This window comes from Pseudonaja textilis, chromosome 4 (genome assembly GCF_049901715.1).
Source record: "Pseudonaja textilis isolate UNSWEBS1 chromosome 4, rPseTex1.2, whole genome shotgun sequence".
Taxonomy (NCBI): Eukaryota; Metazoa; Chordata; class Lepidosauria; order Squamata; family Elapidae; genus Pseudonaja; species Pseudonaja textilis.
The window spans coordinates 55916854-55938167 of NC_141993.1; the positions used below are offsets into that span (position 1 = coordinate 55916854).

A 21314-nucleotide genomic window follows, 5' to 3' on the forward strand; every position below is an offset into this window, starting at 1 on the left:
CAGTCCTCTGCCAAGATAAAATGTAGAGTGAGTTCAATGATTCACTCTGGATTCAGTGGAATTAAGGAGAAACTTCCTAACAGGACAATTAACCAACGGAAGAGCTTGCCATCAGAAGTTAAAGGTGCTTCATCGCTGGATGTTGTTAAGAAGAGACTGAACAGCCACTTATCTGAAATGGTATAGGGCCTCCTGTTTGAGTAAGGGAGTTGGACTAGAAGAACTCCAAGATCCCTTCCAATTCTATTCTAACTGATGATTCATATCTATTGGACAAATTTGCCTCATGAGCACCTGATTTTGTTATTCATGAGAAGGCAGAATGCTAGGGCCAGTCTAACTATTAGAAGTAGGAAGCCACTTCCCTTTACAGTTAAATCTCCACAGTGGAGTACCACTTTAAAACTATGCCGAGCCATAACATCTAGATAGATACAATTTTAGAATTTTCTGCCTTAGGGTTCAAAGTTGTTTAGTGCCTAGAGTACAATTGATGAGGGTCAAGACACTATTTAAAAGAGAAAATGTACCATGCAAGAAAAGGGGGAAAAAGCAAATGTGAAAAACCCAATGGCAAAAGTGTTGTTTGATAGTTACATAGAAATAGGTCTGCAATGATTCTTGATCATTGCCAGATATTTTTCCAATGAGATCTTGAATGAACCAATACTTTATTTTGCATTTACTAAATACTCTAACATTTTCCTCACTGGACATAATTTTTGTTACCTATTCTGTGTTGATGTAGAATTTGTCAAAACCTGAATTCTATTGTACTTCTGAAAACACCCAATTTATCACTCTATTTCACCCAAGTAATCTCCTTACAATGTTTATTGCCCAGGCTCTCTCTGTGTATGTGTGCATCCATTTGTATGTGCTTGCTCACACCTATGAGCAAGTCACAAAGATGAAAAAGATGTCCAGGTAATTATCTCACAGAGACAGAATCCAGGTCCTTCTCTTATATTATCAAGGAAATAATCACCCACTATAACACTTTTTTAGCTAAAAAGCTTTGCTCAGCCAACTTATAAAAATAAGATGAGAACACATGAATTCTCATAATTGGGTCACCTGGGGTTAGTGGCTTTGTAGATAAAAGCTGTAATTATTTAGCCACATCAAGTTTCAATGTCTCTGCTTCTTAATTGAGCTCAGCTCATTAACCAATTTTAGCTAACTGATTAATAAAAATCCCTGGTAGGCTAGTTAAAAAATTCCTCCTTTGAAGAATCTCTCTCTTGTCTTTTCTTCTCCCACTGCCTCCTTATTTCTTATATGGATCATCTTGCATCTGAAACAGGACTAAGGCTTGCGCTAACTAAATATCAACAAAATGAAATATTCAGTGGTATTCTTGTTCAATTATTTAAGGCAGGGATGGCAATTGTGTTTATCATTAGTCCTTTCTTCGGCTGAACAGATGCTTTTCTCTTTGTGCTTTATTGGCAGGCACAAATTGACACTAACAGGCATGTTTTCATTATGATGCACTGAGATTTTGCCTCAAGATTCCCATGAATATTGCATTACTGCCAGCAAAAGAGGCTACCAAAACAGTAAAAAGCAGGAAGATACATGTCTCAACTGCATTCCAAAAACCCTTCCCAGTCACCATGCACACCCGTTAGGAACTATAACTTTTGCTTAGCTCTCTAAGCATGATGGGCTCAATATTGTGTATTAAATGGAATAAGCATTCCCCTTTCCCCTCTTTTCATACTAACACCCAGGCACAGATCTGTAACTTTCACCCCACAGTAAGTTTTTATTATTCTGATCACTTTGTCAATCAACCTTGATTTCTTTCAAACTTATCCCAAAAAATAAGGTTACACTATCCAGAGCTAAATGTTGTCTCCTTCATGAATTAAGCAAGAGGGGGGAAATGCATTGAAGAAAAATTTGTCTTTAGTGATAAAACATTTGCATTTCCTAGAAAGCTCCACAGTCCAGTCCCTGCCAGCTCAAGTCAAGGAGAAGATCTCCTTCAGAAACTTGAAAAGCTGCTACAGTTCAGTACTGGCTTTTCAACATGGTATCCTCCAGATATATTAGTAACTCCCATAGTATCTACCAAATACTGATTGGGAATAATGGGGCTTCTGCTCCAACACACCAAATGAGAAAATCCAATGTAAATATTTTAAGTTAGGTAACCCAGCACAAGGCAACTTCCCATGATATAGGATCTTGGAGTCTTAGTGGACAACCAGCTAAATAAGAGCCAGCAGTGTGCAGCAGCCAAAAAAGCTAATACAATCCTACATTGCATTAACAGAGGGATACAATCGAGATCAAATAAGGTACTAATACCACTCTATAAAGCCTTACTAGACCACACCTAGAGTACTGCATCCAGTTTTGGTCACCACATTATAAAAAAGATGTTGAGACTCTAGAAAAAGTACAGAGAAGAGCAACCAGGGTGGTTAGGGGACTGGAGACTAAACCATATGAAGAACTGTTACTGGAACTCGGCATGACTAGTCTAGTGAAGAGAAGGACCAAGGGAGACATGATAGCAGTGTTCCAATATTTGAGGGGCTGCCACATAGAGGAAAGGGTCAAGCTATTTTCTAAAGCACCTGTAGGCCAGAATGATGGATGGAAACTGAACAAGGAAAGATTTAACCTGAGAGATTTAAGGAGAAACTTTCTGACAGTGAGAACAATCAACCAATGGAACAGCTTGCCCTCGGAAGTTGTGGGAGCGCCAATACTTGAGACTTTCAAGAAGAGATTGGACTGCCATTTGTCAGAAATGGTGTAGGGTCTCCCGCTTGGGCAGGAGGTTGGACTAGATGACCTATAAGGTCCCTTCCAACTCTGATAATCTGTTATATTCCTTTTCTTGCTAATTCTGCTGTGGGAGGGTTAAATAATTCAACTGGGAAGATGATGCAGTTTGCCACCAATTCCTAAAGTAATTGTCTCTTTTGTTTCTGTGTCTCTGCCAATGCTACACACTTTACATTACTTCCAGAATGTTCAGTGAACTGTGCCCCAGCACCAATACATAGGAAAGGCTTTAACAATTGAACCACCAATGCAAAATAACAGTGACAACTTTTAGAATACCATTAATAATTTACTCTAATCCTTAATCAGATCTTAGATACTGCAGGAGTGCTAAAAACTATAGATAACAGTCACATGTGGAAAGTAAAATATAGTGATCTACTTTTAATCTCAGCAATTTGCTAAAAAGGGAAAATATATTATTTTTTTAAAAACATCTATCTGTTACTATATACTGTATAACTTCCCACAAATCTAACCCAAGTGGAGGATATCTGGGTGTGAAAAGCTGACCTGCTATATATTTCTTATGGCTTTAAGAAAACAAAAATGTGGCTGTCTTCTCACCCAATTTGAAGACATCTGAGTGAGAAGATTTGAACATTATGAAATGCAGCAAACTGTTACATCTTTCACTATTATGGCTTCTTTATTGCAGAGTATGAAGAGAGACCCATGCGGGATTTACTGCGTCATCTGCCAAAATCATTTGGCTGTTTTTAGACAGTACCTTAACAGGATAGTTGAAGCATCATTCACCATTCTGTCTTGGCAGCAAAATTATTTTAGGACTGCCACTCAGGAGCAAAAAAAAAAAAAAAAAAGGAAGTCCACATGTTTTCTGGAGTTTTGTTATTAGACTAACAATTTAAACATGGGACAAATGCCCAAATTCCAAATTACTCCAAAGAGAAAATGACATGAATTTTCCAAAAATTAAAAGATAGTGTTCGGGTAGGCAAGAGTCATGGAGGGTATATGAAAGACTCAGATGTATCATTACCTTGTCTTTATGAAGTGGCAAAACTCCACAGGAAATTAGAACTTGGGTTTTCAGCCAAAGGAAGTTTGCTATTTTGTGCTAATCATCATGAAACTATAAAGGCTCTGTTACAGAAGTGACAAGAGTTTCCTACCACAAAGAAAATGAACAGTAATAAACATTGAACACGCAATTTTGATACAGTACTCTTGGATAATTCATAAATATAAAATAAGAAGGCTAAGCCCTTTCTTGCTTGTCCAGATTTTCTTAATATTTCTCAATTATGTGTATTCCTGAAAAATTAGCTATGCTTTAAGTTGCAATTAATCACATTGAGAACTTGCAAAAGTTTATTTGGCAAGCTGAAGAAAGTACCTTTATTTCACATTTGCTTAAGTTTATTTGCCTGAAAGATGACACATTGTTAGCCTGTAATGCGTTAATTTACTCACACCTTCTCCATTCTGTTAGGCTAGATCAGGGGTATTAAACTCAATTTCATTGAGAGCTGCATCAGAGTTGTGTTTGACCTCAGGAGACCAGGTTGGCCTGGCCACCTCAACATCACTATCCAGATTAGCCATTAATGTTGTATTTCACAAATCTCAACCTGCTAGTACCAGTACTGTTAACTTTTAGACTCCCTCCACCCTGTAAACCTTATTCTTTTTACAGGACTAGAGATTCTATCCACTTTCTTCAATCCTAGTTTCCAAAAATTATTCTTAAATGTGGAAAAGATATAGACACCACAAAACTTAGAGATTTACAGTATAAGATTCATTTGCTTGTGTCAACTCATATTCAGGTAAGTTAAATAGCACAGTAAGACCTAAAGCAAAATTGCATCAGTTTGTTTGGTTTGAGAGCCATTCTTTGGATAGTATGCCAAGACTTGCAGCTCAGGTGCATGGATAGAAGCTAGACAGAAAAATGAAATGGGATTTCATTTTAATAATTTAATATCATTATTGCCTATGTATTTAATAGGTTTCCTCTATTGCCATAAAATTACAATCAGGTGTATACTTTTGGAGGGAGACTGTGAGCCACATCCAAAATTGTTGAGGCTACAGATGATCCTATGGTCTAAGATTGTATATTCCTGGGAAAGAGCCATGAACCATTGACAGAACATAGGTTCTATATTCAATCCATGATACCTGACTTTAGTAAATGGCAACTGGATCAATGGATATAGAAAATTGGTGTGCCTTTTTCATAAAGAACAATCTAAAAGTCAGGCATCTCTTTACTTCATTATTAGTGTGTGTGTGTGTGTGTGTGTGTGTGTGTGTTTATATATAAAATTTAACTGCCCATCTCCTTCATAGAGGTGCTCTATATATTAAACATATATTTTTTCTGAATAATTATAAAATGTTTTGTGATCTTGCTGTAGTATAATTCAGAAATATTTGTGACATTTATACTTCTACTATATTCTTTAATGTCATTTTATAACTCCATAACATAAGATCAATTTAAATTGAGAAGTCATGCAGCAATCTTCATCAGGAAGATTTAACCATCAATGTCCTTAATCTTCAATCAAAGCATTTAAAAATACTGCTATATTTAGAAATTTTGCAATTTATTCTAGCCTTTTCATTTCATTTCAGGCTTGGAATGTTCAGATTTTATCCTATTCTGAAAAGTACCAAAGGAACAGCTTATGGGCAGTTGTCCCAACTGGTGTCCTCCAGTTATGTTGGAATTTTAGTCTAGAATTCACTGCTAAGACAAACTGCCTGCAAATGCTGGAAGTTCTAAGTCATTGGAGAATTCCAAGTTAAATAATGTTGTTCTAAGGCATCAAACCCCCCCATCCCCCAAAAAAGTTTATTCAACCTCGTCAAAGCTTTTTCAACAGTTGAATATCATCACTAATTTCTATATCTTTGTTATATGTAACTTATAGTGCTCATAGGCATTCCACATATTAGTTTTTATTAGAAAACAAAATGCTTTTTCTTTGCATATCATTTTGTTGTCAAAATATATGTTGCAAACATGCATGCTGTAATATAGCTTGTTAGAAATACACACACACACATTCTCCTTTTAATACTACTAAAATTTTGAGTTTGTTCAGCATTGGGGGGTGTTTCCAATATATCCACATTCATTCATTCTGGCAATTATAGGCTTAGTGTAGCTTTTGTAAATGTTGTATAGTAAACAGCTGTCTTACCATCTGGGCCAAGTATTTTATTTATTTATAACTATTACTTATTTATGACTACTTCTTGTTATTGTCTGACCCATTGCACCCCATTTTCCTATTTTTCCTTTTTTGAAATTGGAATATAAACATTACAGGACATCTTTATGGTGTAGATTATCTGTTACATATAAATTATCATTCCTTTACTGAGACATTTGGATTTATTTTCCATTCTAGTTTTCCTTTTGGTTTTTTCAGTGCAGGTGTGAAAGTACATTAAAAAGCTCTTTTATCTGATAGATGAGTATCACAGGTGGTGTCAACTCCACTTGTGCATTCATTTTTCATCTCAGACCCTTCACTTCTTTCCTCTATGGTTACCAACAGGCTTCATGGATACCAGAATCATGTTCTTAAGGCAGTGCTAATATAACCCTAGAAAGGACCAGCCGATTCAGAATCTAAAATGCCAACCCTGTAAAAACAAGTGGTTGTGATATTGCTGTTTTGGTCCTTGTTTATTTCTTATAGTACTGAACGACAGCTTTTTAAATGATGGACATCCATGTCCATTGTATACAAGAAATACAGTATAAAATATTTAGAAGGTGGATGCTTTTTCTCCTTTCCTATTTGCATTTTGTGCAAATAAGAGCTCTTCTTGAAGTCTTCTATGACCACTTGCAACTAAAAAGAGGAAACAAAGTGTTTCATGTACGTACCTGTTGTTGATTTTACTTTTCCCAACATTCCAATATTTAAATACATTTTTGACTGATTAACTGACTGAGAGACAGATCACCAATACATAACACAGTACTCCTCCACTGCAATAAATGTGATTGTGATCCTATTAAATAAGTATGGGAATAAGTTTCATTGTGGATTTAATTGAATAAGGTTAATGTACAAAAAAAATACTGATTTTAGCAGCCCTTCCACCCTAAAATACATGCTTCAGCGTTTAATAAGAAATGACCCCCAAAAGCATTCCCATAAGGGTTACCGTTGAAAAGCATTAAAAGTGAATAGGACCATCAAAGGAGAATATTTAATCTCTTCTTAATTACTTCCTTTGTTCTCAGCCTTGCATTTCTAATCTTTCCCAAACACAATAGTAACACCTGAAAAGCTGACTTCTTTCATATAATATATTAAATATATAATTATAATATTCTATATGTATACAGGCACACACCTATATAATTGTATAGCTATATTTTTAATATATTATATAGAGCTCCTTTATGAAGGAGGTAGGTAGGTAAGAAATTTGATAAACAATTTCACAGCTTCTTATACCTCAGCTTCTTTCTCAGCAAACAATATTATGATCCTAATATTTTGGTAAAAGCTGACATAGAACTGCTATGACGTATTTATATCTTTTTATGTGATAAAACTTAATGGCTTAGTTGATTTGGTATAAAGAGGAATTGATAAACTATTTGTCCAGCAGAAAAGCTTATATATCTTTTTTTTTAAACAAACTAAATTCACCTGCCAGAGCAATGAGGATCCATCACTTTACCTGGCAGTCTGTTGATGATGCCATTTGTCCTGTTGTGGAAAAAAAATCCAGCAGAATCAGTCCTTTGCTTTCTCCTTCCATTACATTAATAGTGGCAGCAGTTGGAGAACAAATATCTGCATATTAATTTGCACCAGTTCATGGGCAGCATAGCAAGACTCGAATAATGTCTTATTTTTGAATGCCAGAAAAAAGATTCTCTTTCAGCATTTGCAGTACATAATAGCGTATCATTCTCCATACAGCAAGAGTCATATAGATTATAGCCTACAAAAAAAAGCACCTTTCAATTGTTCCATTTTTCACAGCATAGTACCCTAGCATCTGAGTGCCTCTTTGTATTACACACTCAAGTACCCCAGGTGAAATAACTTTTTTTTTTCTTCCCCACTCTTTCCAAAAAAATGTTACATTATGAAGGGATAAATTCTATGGATTAAAAAAAAACAATCTGTTTTCTTCCACCCCTTTCAAATACTCAGTGATGCTAGGCTGGAAATGGAAACAACATAAATAGCATAGGCTTGATACACAATAGTAATTCAAATGTGTTTTGTTTTTTTTTGTAAAGGGAATTGTTGAAAATACCAGCTGTGCAATTTCCTCAAGCACTGGATGCATCACCTAAAATTTACAACATGAAATCCCCTTGTATTTACTTCAAAGCAATTGCAACACTTAGATCTCTTAGCTAATTTTGGGGTCTGGTGTGTATCTGGGGGTGAAAACATAACGGGCCCTTTTGGGAACTCTCAGCTAGAACTGAGGAAAATATCAAACTTCTCCTTGGCTAGTACAGAGATTAATACTGAGAAATGTGTGAAATTAAAGCATCCCATGAAGGTTTAAGAGAAGTAGAGGTTTAATAAATTTAGAAGATGCTTAACCTCTGGTGAATCAGTTTCCTACAATATATATAAATTCCATTTGACTTCTCCTAACCCAATGCCACTCAGGGACAATTGCACATTGATCACAAATGGCTGCAGGAGAAAGATTTTGTGCATACAATTTGTTCATGTATTAGTTTCCTTGTGAGCCATGTCTCTTTATTATCAACAAATTATACTATATCATTCTCTGGTGCAGGAGTGAAACGTCCTTCTATTTTAATCCAAAGAGAAAGAAGAGGAACTGTGCCCTAGGTAACAAATATTTAACAAAATATGCACTAATATAGAATTCTCCTACATTTCAAACTTTACAAAAAGCGTAATTTAGGACCTTTTAAACTTTACAAAAGCATAATTTAGGACCATAATTTTAAGAGATAACATTGGAAGCCAAGTAAATCAGATGGCTTCACTCATGCTCAACTGCTCCCTTATTTCTTCAGGCTATATGAACATAACCCAGATGCTATTGAAGATTACTCCATCTGCACTCCCCCTTACTATTTCCAAAACTGTTGAGCAAATAAGAAGGCTCCTTTAAAACTGCAGTTTTAAAGCTGAAATGCTCTATGGTGAAGCAAAGTGAGAGATGGTAGGAAACTGACTAGAGATTTTTAAGAGAAAGTGGGGAAATTCTTGGAAATTACCTGATGGTAGTGGATTTTGAAGGCTGCAATGAATAGGTCTTTCAGAATTACAATTGAATGGCAAGAGATAGCTACCAATAGCCTCCCAATCAAAATTAGTCATCACAGCGTGTTGCTGCTTACCATACACATTGCAAAGTCAGGGAAGGCTAGGGAAGGGGCACAAAACATATGGATATTTTGTACCTAGTTATCTAGCTCAATAACTAGGATGGGGTTGGGCACCTTTTTAGTCTCAAGAGTTGAATTAGTTGCCTAAGCAGGATTTGATCTGTGCAATTGCATAGACAGCCAATATCTGTATCATGCTGCTATGCAGATAGGTAGGTAGTAGAAAGGTGGACGGGAGGAAAATTATATTGTAATAATACAAACCCGAATAAATTAAATTATTAATTTATAACATGATTTATCACAGGACTTAACAACTGAAATAAAGATTTGTATTGCACATTTCTATAAAAATGCCAAGTGTTACAGCAATCCATGTGTATCTTTTTTTTGCAACCAAATAATCCTCTATCAGTAGACTAATACAATTAAAATTAATGCAATTTTTTTAAGCTGTAATGCTGAAGACTAGGAGACAAAGATTGTTTCACTGAATGACAAAAAGATACTTTGCTTATACAACATTTCAATGACTTTATCCAAATTATTTTTTACCTTTTGGATGAAATGAATCACCTTGCTTCTGCATGAAAGACTAATAACAACTCACCAACAAATTTCCTGAAATCATTTAACAATTTCTAATCCACTATTTCACAGATTTTCTGATCACAGATCCATCTGAAGGCTATTTTCATTCATTCAGTCCAGATTTCTGCTTATGTTCAAAGGGCATAGTGATTTCATAGATCACGAGTACCAAATTTTTGCACAACTTTAAAAAGATGCAAAATACCCAATACCAAACACAATTTGGTCTTGGTTTAATCTATTTAAGTGGTCTAAACGTATTATCATAAATTTGGAAGTTCGAAAAGCCAGAGATCAACTGATAGGTATCTACATGTCAGAAAGATCAATCTATACGTCTGTTATTTTATAAAGTCTTCTCAAAGAAAAGCATGAGACAAGATGAATTCAATCTTTCACATTGGTTATTCCTAAAAATACCATGTGTTCACAGGGCTTCACAGGCAAAAGATATCACTTGGGTTCCTATTATTCAAGGATCCATAAGAACCCAGGAATTCTCAATTTTAAAGGAATTTACCATTTTTCAGCATCTCCAAGACCCCAAATATACAACACAAGAACTCAGAGTACATCAGTTCAATTGCAAGTCCTGCAGATTTTTAAATCATGGTAAGTAGACTCTGGACATTTAGTACAATACATTCCTGATTTCCCTATGATCACGTAGAACCTCAGCACCCCATCAGCCTGCAGAAGCACATTACAGCCAATCAGTGATTGATGCTGAGAAAATATTAAATCAACTACAATTGTTATCTTCATCTTCTGCACTGTCATAAACCATGGTTTATAGACCATACTGGCAGACTTAATGCAATCAGCTATGTCAAATCCAAACAAAACATAGCACCATAGGATGATGAATAAGTTTCCACCAGTGCACTCTTCTAGACAACCAGCTCATACGTTACTTAATCTTTTTAGCATAACCTTCAATGCACTCCATTTCTGACTGCCTTTTTACTACCAGTCTAATGTTGTACATCTAATCCAGTATGATACAGTGGAACACTGAAACACTTATTCAGCACATACAAATAATCAGTGTTTGTTTTTGCTGCCTCCAAACTAGCCAACTGAGACATGTCTTCTGCACTCATGTTCAGATGCCATTCTGAGCAAGCATGAACCCTTATGCATACACAATTCCCTTCATCCCCTCAAGAGTAAGAGGAGAACCTATCAATTTATTTGCACCACCTCAATCCCAATCCACTCATGTATCTAATGAATGCACACAAGTTTTAAAAAAACAAGCTGATCATTAACATTTGAATGATTATTTTATTTTTATTTATGTATAAATTATATATGTCACCCAAGTCACTATCAAGCATCTCTCGGTAGGTAGGCACTTATATTCCTCAGATGGCAGAAATGATAAAGTGACGACTCAAAAAAAATGCCACAGCAAAAGCAAGGGCCAATTTCTGCAAACAGATAGTCTCGTTGCTCCCAAATCTAGCAAATCTGCAAGAGATACTTCACGCTTTTTTCCCCAAAGATACAAACACAAAATTTTGAAACCATTAGCCAGATGAATGAAATGCCACTTACAGTACTAACTTACTTGCAGGAAAAAAAGGATACATCCATGTTTCACAGAGAAATATTGAAAAGCAGAAGATTAAAAAAGCATTCAGAAGAAATATCATTTTGAAAGTTACATGCTATGAAATGTCCCAAGTTGAAATGTCTATAGAAATAGGTAAGTTATTGATGGGGAAAGAAAAGGAGGGCTCAATTGTTGATTGTTGTGTAGATGATTCTCCACATTATAATACTGGAGAGAAATGGAGATACAAGGCATGTCAGGGCTGGGAGAAGCTGCCAAATGGAAAAGGGTTGTGTAAATTATGTACAAATCTAAACTACAATATTTTATTAAATGGCTAATACTGTAGTAATATAGGACTTCATGGAAGAATCTGATGAAGGGCTTACTGTATATCCCCTCCCCTTTGTTTTCCAAGAAACGCTGAATGTTTGGGAAATGTTTCATGTATCTTCTTTTACATGGAAGGGTTGAACTAAAGGACTAATTAAGAATCTATCTAGGATATGAATGTGACTGCAACATCCAAGAACAGACTGTATGTACGAAATCACAAAGATCATCATGCAGAGGCAAATTGGTCTTCCATATTAATTCAAGTGAAATGTTTTTCTTTAACAAAAGTAGTTTAATATTTCATGCTGTCAGACTTCATTATTTGAAAGAATACAAAAGAAATCAGGCAAAACAATAACTTGTACAAATAAATTAGTCAAAATAAAATCCTAACACTATACTATGAAAGAAATAGGAACTATAAATCATGCAGGTTCCAGGATATTCCTGTGGATTACTTGGCAAAGTCTGGAAGATGAGCCCAAAGTTCACATAGAGATCCATCTGTCAAGGGTTTATATTACACAATCTTTATTGGCTTCCGGCTTGTTTTAAGCAGAATTCAAACTGTCCACTCATTCTCATCTTCAAGGAAGTGAAAGTCATGCTGCGGGTCCTAGTGCTAATACAACTGCAAGCATACAAAACAGATTGATGCTTGGACTATGGACTTTTTTTGTAACTGGACAGTTTTAAGATTGTTTTGTTAGCATTCAGGTGCCAGGTTATGAAAATATGGGTTTCATTATTGTTGTTTTGTAGTTGATCTGAAAACACTCTTGCTATTTCATATTGGCTGCCCAATTCCAATGGATTCTTTGGTATTGGAAGTAAGTTTTAAACTATTGTAATGATATACTATTGTATTGTATTATTATATAACAGCAAGTCACAGAGAAGATTACTTTTATGGAAAGGACACCCAAAATACATTAACCAAGCAAATAGTGCAATGTCTGATTCATTATCTGGTTAAGATTCTGAGTCAATGTGCACTCTTTTTTGCCATTATTTTTTCCCCTGTACAACTTTCTTTTTTTAAAAAAATCTACATTTCCTTTGAAAATGGAAGTGCCCTGTTGAAAGATTTCATCTTTATGTCATCATAAACTTAGATACTTTGAAAATTGAGATAGAGAGTTAACTTCTTTAGCACTGGAAAAACAGAACATCCTTCCTGAACTTTTTAGACCTTCAGCTTCCCTAACTTCCTACCAGTTGAGCTGGAGTCATCAGTGTTTGGGCTCATGAAAACAAGCATATATCGATTAGGCCATTTTACACTTTATAATGTGTTCCAAGCCCCAAAGTTACAAGCATTTTCATTATATATTTAGAAAAAAGGATTTCTCAGTTGATGTAGGAGTGGCAGAATTTGAGGACAGCATTAAAAGAGACATAAGCCTAGAATCCCAACTAGCCACAAGCAAATTAAAGTCCATTATCCCCCCTTGAATTCTGTTGACCCTTATTTATCTCCAAGCTAACCACTGAGAAGATTCCCATGCATAGGATTTTTAGCAATAAATCAGTTTAATTGGACCATTGCATACGGACCTGATATTTCACACCTGACAGCTGTAGTTTTTCACACATGCAGTTGCCAACTCTTACCTAATGCACAAAGAAATATCAAATACTCTATGTATGTCTGAATATGTCCATGATTTTTTAAATCTTCTTTAATATTTAAGTTGTTTAATCAAATTTTAACAAAACATCACTTGAAATGTCCAAGCAAAACTGATGAACTATATTTTGAAATTCCTTAAGAATTATCAACATTTTTAAGAAGCAATGCATACACACACGTACCGTGTTTCTCATAAAATAAGACCGGGTCTTATATTTTTTTGAGCCCCGAAAAAACAGCTAGGCCGTCTTTTCGGAGGTGACTTAATTTCCCCCCTTGCATCCTCATCTAGAGCACCCCGTGGGCAGCCTCACCACTAGCCGCTCCTAATGGGTGATCATGGCGAAGCGCAAACAGCTCCCTACTCCCACCAAACACCTTTGCTGCAGACCCAAGACCTTTGGCACCCACCGCTGTTGCCTTCCCTTCTGCCCATTCTGCTGCCACATTTGGAGCTGTCGCTTCTGTGTTTGGAGTGCCACTGCCATTTGGAGTGCCACTGCCATTTGGAGCACCGCCGTCATGTTTGAAGCTGCCACTTCCATGTTGGGAGCTGCCGCCGTGTTTGGAGTGGCGGCGGCACTCCAAATGGCGGTGGTGCTCCAAACAGCAGCAGTGCTCCAAACGCGGAAGCAGCAGCTCCAAACACGGTGGCAGCTCCAAATGCGGACATGGCAACTCCAAACAGCGCCAGTGCTCCAAACAACAGTGGGGTTCCAAATGCAGAAGTGGCAGCTCCAAATGCGGCAACAGCTCCAAATGCAGAAGTGGCAGCTCCAAACAGCAACAGTGCTCCAAACAGTGGCAGTGCTCCAAATGTGGAAGCAGCAGTTCCAAATGCAGCAGGAGCTCTAAACGCAGAAGCGGCAGCTCCAAACAGCAGTGGTGCTCCAAACAGCAGTGGTGCTCCAAACAGCAGTGGTGCTCCAAACGTGGAAGTGGCAGCTCCAAACACAGCAGCGGCATGGGCAGAAGGGAAATCAACAGCAACAGGCTGAAGGTCTTGGGTCTGCCGCAAAGGTGCTTGGCAGGAGTAAGGAGCTCTCCGCGCTCTGCCATGATTGCCCATTAGGAGCAGCTGGTGGCAAGGAATTGCTGCCCGTGGGGGCCCTTCCCCCCATTTTGCATGTTTTAAAATAGGCCTAAATTTGGGGGGAGGGGCTTAATTTGATTTTATGCCTAGAAAACATACTGGGTCTTCCTATTGGGGGAGGTCGTATTGTTGGAGAAACACGGTACTTATACTCAAAAACATACAATCCACTCATCCTAACATTTTACTTCACCCCGCATGGAAAGAAAGTTAGCCTCCAGCCAATGTTCCTGTAAATATATTGGTCAGTGCACATGAAGTTTTGGAAATATTGAGGAGTCTCTACTTGATCTGAATGATTCCAATGTAATATTATGCTTTCTCCTCCTCTCTAGTGTCTGCTACAGATGCTAAGAGGTATTTCCTGCCACAAGCTCAGTCATGCCAACATAATATTCTAACAGCATGCTCTCATTCTTTCCTCTCCTCCTCTTGCTTCTTACAATGGCATTCCAACTATCCTATAATCCTGAAGCCACCCTGGATCTCAAACAAAGGTGCAGGTATTACAAAAACTATGCAGCACAACCAACCCTCACCACTCCCAGTTTATCCCTTCCTCCTCTTCCCTTTCGTTCTATCAAGATTTAAAACAGTTTTCACGATGGTTGCTAGGAATGATTTAAGCTGTCTGCTCTGGGCTTAACTTAATTCCACACCCTTGAGATTTCTAAAAGGGTGAAGGGGGGGAATAAGGAGAAAATTAGCTGCAACCATTCATAATTTGAAACTGGAGTGGAGAGCAATTCATAGGTCTACTTTCTATACCTTAAGAGTATCAGAACGTGATTAGTTTTTCCAGGCATAGTCTGTGTGCAAACTCAGAGCCTTCAGAGTACAAGAGCAAGTGAAAAACAGACTTATTACCATATCTTATCAGTAACTTACTGGATGTAAGTTGTGTTTTTAAAAAATCAGCTTTCGGAAAGCTTTTTCAACAGCACTTATGAAAAGCTAAGCATGCCTTTTTATAAATTAATATAGGCATTTTAGAATATAGTCAGAAAGGGTACAACAGCCTGTTTTTTAAAAGAAACTTTTAAATGTCAAAAGTACTTGGTGCTTTTGTAGAGGAATAACAGTGTTGCAAATACTGTGCTACCTAAAAGTATGAACATGAAAAGGGATAGTTCAATCATTAGATCCCTTTTGTTTTTCAGTGCAGGAATCCACATGAAAGCATCCAGGGTGGATGGTGGTTCAGGCGTTTTCCTGAATATCTCCAGTGGAGGATACTCATCAATCTTTATCCTCTCTCAGTAATTGATTCCACTGTTTCAATAATTCCTACAACTACCATGATTTTTTGGTCTAACATTCAAAAAATATTGGTTATTAGTAACTTAAATCCATCAGTCTATCTTCTCTATTTGGTCACATTCTATACAACATCCTTTCAGGTATTTTGAAGAACGTGATCATAACCGTCCTTGCCTCATTGCTAAACATTTCTAATTTTTTCAACCACTATTTGTAAGTTTCAGTTTCTAGTCCCTGGTCATCCTGACAACCTTCCATGAACATATTTTAGTTTGATGTCCAGAACTAGGTTCAATATGAGGGCGAGGGACTAACATGGGAAAAAACAGAACGGTTGCTTCTTGTAAGTTACTTGCTTTTTCCAATTTATATGTCTTCCCCATCTCAACAAGTGATTTCAACAGAAATGATACAGCCTATTATAACATTTGTCTATTTTTGCAGCAAATCACACTGCTCATTCACATATGATTTGGTTTTAGGCACATATGATATAGGCTTTCTTTTTTTTTTTTTTTTACAATGACTGCTGCCAAGCATCACCTTGCTGCACCTTTGTTTTGATTTGCATAAAACTTTGCATTTCCTTGCATTAAATGTCAACTGTTTGTTGCTCATCCATTTCTCTAGCTGACCCAGCAGTAGCATCCATGGGAACTCATTGCCATTAGTGAAATGGTGAGAACCCATTGCAAACTTTGTCCCTTGGGCCATGCATGCAATGTTGTGATGTACACAGAAGGTGGGGCTTGCATCACAACACTGCCACGCTACTGATGCCAGTCTGGCCTCTTTGACCCTCCCTGCAGATGCTGGTTTTGAATTTTACTACTATCCTTTACAGCATCAACTATTCTGACCCATTTTGCCTTCAGATTTGATATAAATACCTCCACCTTATCTCTGAAGTGATTGTTTTTTAAAATGCTAAAAGCCAAAAGAAGATTCATGGCTAAACTATGCACAACCTCACTGGGTATCGTTCTACCATTTGATGAGAAACCATTTACGAATGCCCTGGGTACACTTGCAAGCCAATCATATATCCATTTAATGGTCCTGCCATCCTAGCCATCCCCAATCCTAGATGCATTCCCTCAACTGACACATTCTCATGTTTATTATTTCTTTTCATTTTCCAACAGTGCAAACTGTACTGTCTTCTCTTGCACAAGTCTAAGAACAAAATCAGAGATATAAACAACTTCAGCTCTTCAGCTTACCATGAAAATGTCAGACTATTTTCTAGGCACCCTTTCCCAGGTCCAACAATTTCATAGTTTTTTTCCTTCCTAATTTAAAATATATATACAGCTGCCTTGTTGTCCTGCCCAGTTTAAGAGTTTCCTCCCTAGATTAACTGCAGAAAATGCCTGTTGCCAAAAGCTAATTTGTTTGTTTTTGTTTTTGTTTTTCGCAAGGGGAAACAAAACAGCCAAGATTGCACTGAAACTGTCTTTCTTCTAAACGTCGCTGCTCCTCCTCCTCCTCCCGTCTAATTGCCTGCAATAAAGCCGCCGTCAACGACGAGACTCGAGAGGGCTCGCCTTCTGCTTTAGCAGCTAGCCAGGCTCCTCCCTTGCATCTAAGCAATTTCTTAAATAAAGAGCTCCCGCAAAGCAACCAGCTGGGAGAAGACCAGCGCGAAAAAGAAAATCGCCTTCTGCAAAGGGGGGGAGAGAGAAAGGGCTCGCCAAACGCTTATTTCCAGTTAATCTCATCCGTCATTTTCATCGCGGATGAAGGCGGGAAGGGGAAGGATCCGCAAGGTGGATCCCGCAGCTCCAAACAAAAAGGAGAGGGGTTTTGACGCTTCTCTTCTGCTATTCATAGAATAGAGTCCTCCTGTGAAGGATTATCAGAGGTCCTGTGGTTTAGGAAGGCACGACCTGGTCTCTAAGATTCCCAAGTTTTCCTACCCTGTTGCATCAATCAGGGAGCAGCCAACTAAGCGGTTTTCGCGGTTCTGTTTAATTGCCACCGAGGAACATCTTCTGAATGGTCACGTTTATCATTCATCATCGAAGCTACACAAACAGTACCTCCTTCTCGGCCTCCCGCCGCCGCCGCCCCCCCCTTCTCTTGGATCCTGCCTTGAGTTTTGATAGTGATTCTGCCCATTACAATAGGGGCGCCCAACGAGGTTCACCAGTGGGCTGTCCTCGACCCTCATTTGAGGAAGTAAAATCACCGCACGCTCGTTTAGTGAAAGTTTATTTGGGCGGCCGCCTTCCATTTTTTTCCCCCTTTTTCTTTTGGAAAGGGGAGATTGCCAGGTACTCCCTTAGACAGCAAACAGAAAAATCAGGCAGGATTTTAAAAGGGGGGGGGGAGGGAAGGCTGTAACTTAATTTAGGGTCAAGGACATGTGGGTCTCTCTAGGTTGGACTAGATGACCTATAGGTCCCTTCCAACTCTGATTATCTGTTAAAGTTTTGATTCATTCCCTGCAAAAAAGCAGCAGCAGGGAAACAGGGAAAGGGCGTTCTCATCCCAAGAATGTACTGGCTCGACTTCAAGTAAGCTACAGTCCGGGAAACGCGAGCGGGAGCTCCGCTTAGAGCGACCACGGAAGGACGAGTCGAACCACTAACGAAACCAGCCTTCATCTCGCCACCACGAGGGCCGGGACGTGGTATAAATCGCTATAAATCACTCGGGTGGAAATGGCCTGTAGGCTACGTATCTATATTCTTTCCACGTTAAGAGCAATCGCAGGACCGCCGCCCCGGTTCGATTCTCCTCCTATTCAAGCTATCCAGACAAAAAGAAAGAAAAAAATACGGGCCAAATTTGCGAGCGCCCTATTTGTGCCCAGCGCGTTTCCTTTCTGAAACGCGAAAAGGGAGAATTAAAGATCGGGTCCCCACAGTGACACCTTCCACCATGCCAGCCCCTTCCCACCCTTCATCTATTGTAACCCGACACAGCTGTGGGCGGGGGAGGACGGGCGGCATGAGTACTAAGTTGGTACTCTCCTCTCTTGCTCTTGGCCAAACCTTGCCCGCCTTTTCCCCGATCCCAAACCCTTTGCTCGGCTTTGCCCGGCTACTGTTCCCTGGCCCATCACGCACCCACCGTTCCGACGCTCCCCTCCCTGGGAAAAAGCCCGCTTCTCCAGTCAAGCAAGATTCGGGGAGAGGGGCAGGAGAGCCCCTGCAAACGCCCCCGGAGCCCGGTTCCCAGCGCCGGTAGCATCTCTTGAACTCCACATCGGGAAGGATTGGAAACCACTTCCTAGCCTTCTAGATGTCGGGATAGGGTAGGCAAGCCGCATTGCAGCCGGACTACAAGGGAGAAGTCCACCGGGGGGCACGTCCCGTGGAGTCGGTGCTCGCTCCCCGCGTCTTTTCTCCGAGAGTAGGGTGGGAAAGAGGCAGGCAGAGCAACGGAACCGAGCAGGGCTTTCCCTCCTCCCACGAGTATCAACAGCAAACTGAACAATCCGGCGAATATTGTCTTGTTTTTTTTTTTAAAAAAGTTTTCTTTCCACCCGCCCACTCGCTTCCCTTTCGTTGATATTTTGTTACCTTCCACAGCTGCAATTGCAGATGCCAAGCAGAAAAGCACAACAAAATCCAGTGCCACGGGAGCCCCAAACATGATGCAGAAGAAACGGGGGCAGGTTTAAAAAGAAGAAAGGAAATAGTTCCTTGTTGGACCAGATTTAGTTCCCTTCTCGTCGCTTTTTCGTTCTCTCCCTCTCTATATATAATTCAATATATATATATATATAAATATCCTGAACAACTCCACTCCGGAATACCGAGTCCACAGCGTGGGTCCTTGTGTGCGTGCGTGCGTGCATGTGTGTGTATGTGTGCAAGTGTGTGTAGGTATGTGTCAGTGTCTGTGTGCGTGCGTGTGTGTGTGTGTGTGTGTGTGTGAGGTGTGTGGGGAGGGTGAGCAAAAGAGAGAGTCTATATTCTAGTGTCACATTGCAAGCAGTAGTAGAGTACAGTGAGAACAAGATCGGGCACTGAGGCTGAAGGGAGGGGGAGAGGGAAAGGTTTCCCCCTCCCCACCACTCGCGCGCGCACTCGCGCGCTCGCACCCCATCAATACTTTTCCCACCCCTAACGGCTCCCGTCCAATCAAGAAATCAAGCCCACAAAAATCCTCCGCCCAATCAGCAGTGAACACCCCTTTACTCCAGTATTGTTAGTTTTAGAGAAACTTTTGCAGAAAGCCGTAGGGAAAGACCTGCGCCATGCAGCAAAAGCCTAGAAGGAAGGAGAACAGCGCCCCCTAGTGTTTCCTCGGTCGCATTGTGCGTCTCTTTCTATTCAAGCCGTTGTCGTTCTGGTCGCTCACAGCTCACTCTTCATCTACCTATTTCTACCTTCGGGCCTGGTCTGTATGAAAAATTTGTTCACCCTGGGTCTTCAAGACTCTCCCATTCAGTATGTCTCTTTATCTAGGAAAGTACCGTATGCAAATACAGTCCAACTACTACCCTTAGACTTAAGCGTAGCACACAAAATTATCTGTTACAATGTCCTGCCAGTCAATGACTACTTCAGCTTCAAGCACAACAATACAAGAACACACAACAGATACAAATTCAATGTAAACCGCTTCAAGCTCGATTGCAGAAAGTACGACTTCAGCAACAGTGGTCAATGCCTGGAATGCACTACCTAACTCTGTTGTTATATCCTCTAACCCCTCCCTCCTTTAACCTCAAACTATCCACTATTGACCTCACCCCATTCCTAAGAGGTCTGTAAGGGGTGTGCATAAGTAAGTGCACCATCGTGCCTACCATCCCTGTCCTATTGTCCCCATTTATTTGTGCCTATTTCCTGTATTCATACTCATGTTTATACTTTTACCTATTATTTTATTTTCAGAAGCTTACAATGTAACAGAAACAAGAATAAACATAAGTTTATTTATGTTTAGTAAATGATTGACAAATAAAATAAATAAAGGCAGAGTCTACGGCGGTGAATGGGGCAAAAAGAGACGCAGGTACTTCTGACAAACAAACGACCTTTGGGCCTTTCAGTCGCATCAGTAATGCCTAGAATCAAATTCCTCTGCCATTGTTTAAAAAACAAATAACAGAGAGGAAGGGAGGGGAGGCAGGTTGATTATTCGGATTTCATATGAGACAGATTACTATATAGGTAGGCCTCTACTTATGATCACAATTGAGCCCAAGATTTCTGTTGCTAAGCGACAGAGTTAGAAAGTGAGTTTTGCCCCATTTTACAATTTTTCTTGCCGCAGTTGTTAAGTGAATTACTGCAGTTCTTCAGTTAGTAACCCAGTTGCTAAGTGAATCTGCCTTCCCTATTGACTTTGCTTGTCAGAAGGTCGCAAAAGGTATCACAGTACCCTGGGACACTGAAGCCGTCATAAATTTGAGTCAGTTGCCAAACACCTGAATTTTGATCATGGGACCATGAGCATGCTGCAAAGATGGTAAGTGTGAAAAACAGTCACAAGTCACTTACAAACGGTCACTAAATGAACTCTTGTAAGTCAAGGGCTACCTATGCTTTATGGATTTGCCATTGGAATGTGCTTACTGAGTTTGTTGAGATCCTCTGAGATTACCTGAAATATTTTGATGGGGATGGGTTCAGCAACCTCTCACACCCCTATAGTCAATTAAATCCTTTTTTTTTCACAACAACCACTTTGAGATCTGCTATGATGTCCTAGTAGGTCATAATGATCTGACACTACTTGTAGT

General features: G+C 39.1%; 1 protein-coding gene across 5 annotated transcripts in view; it reads right to left on the bottom strand.

Annotated features, from left to right (window-relative positions):
* Nucleotides 1-19656, bottom strand: part of EPHB1 (EPH receptor B1) — a 387419-nt gene extending 367763 nt beyond the window's left edge. For 4 of the 5 annotated variants that reach the window (XR_015743550.1, XM_087933101.1, XM_026701394.2 and 1 more), the window contains exon 1: nt 19141-19606. Coding sequence is in view for 3 of the 5 variants with exons in the window: in XM_087933101.1 (XP_087789227.1) it covers nt 19141-19213 (73 nt within the window). In the remaining 2 variants the exon portion in view is untranslated. Of the gene's footprint in view, nt 1-19140 lie in introns of all 5 variants that reach the window. The other variant, XR_015743549.1, reaches the window with a different exon arrangement.
* Nucleotides 19657-21314: the final 1658 nt, after the last annotated feature.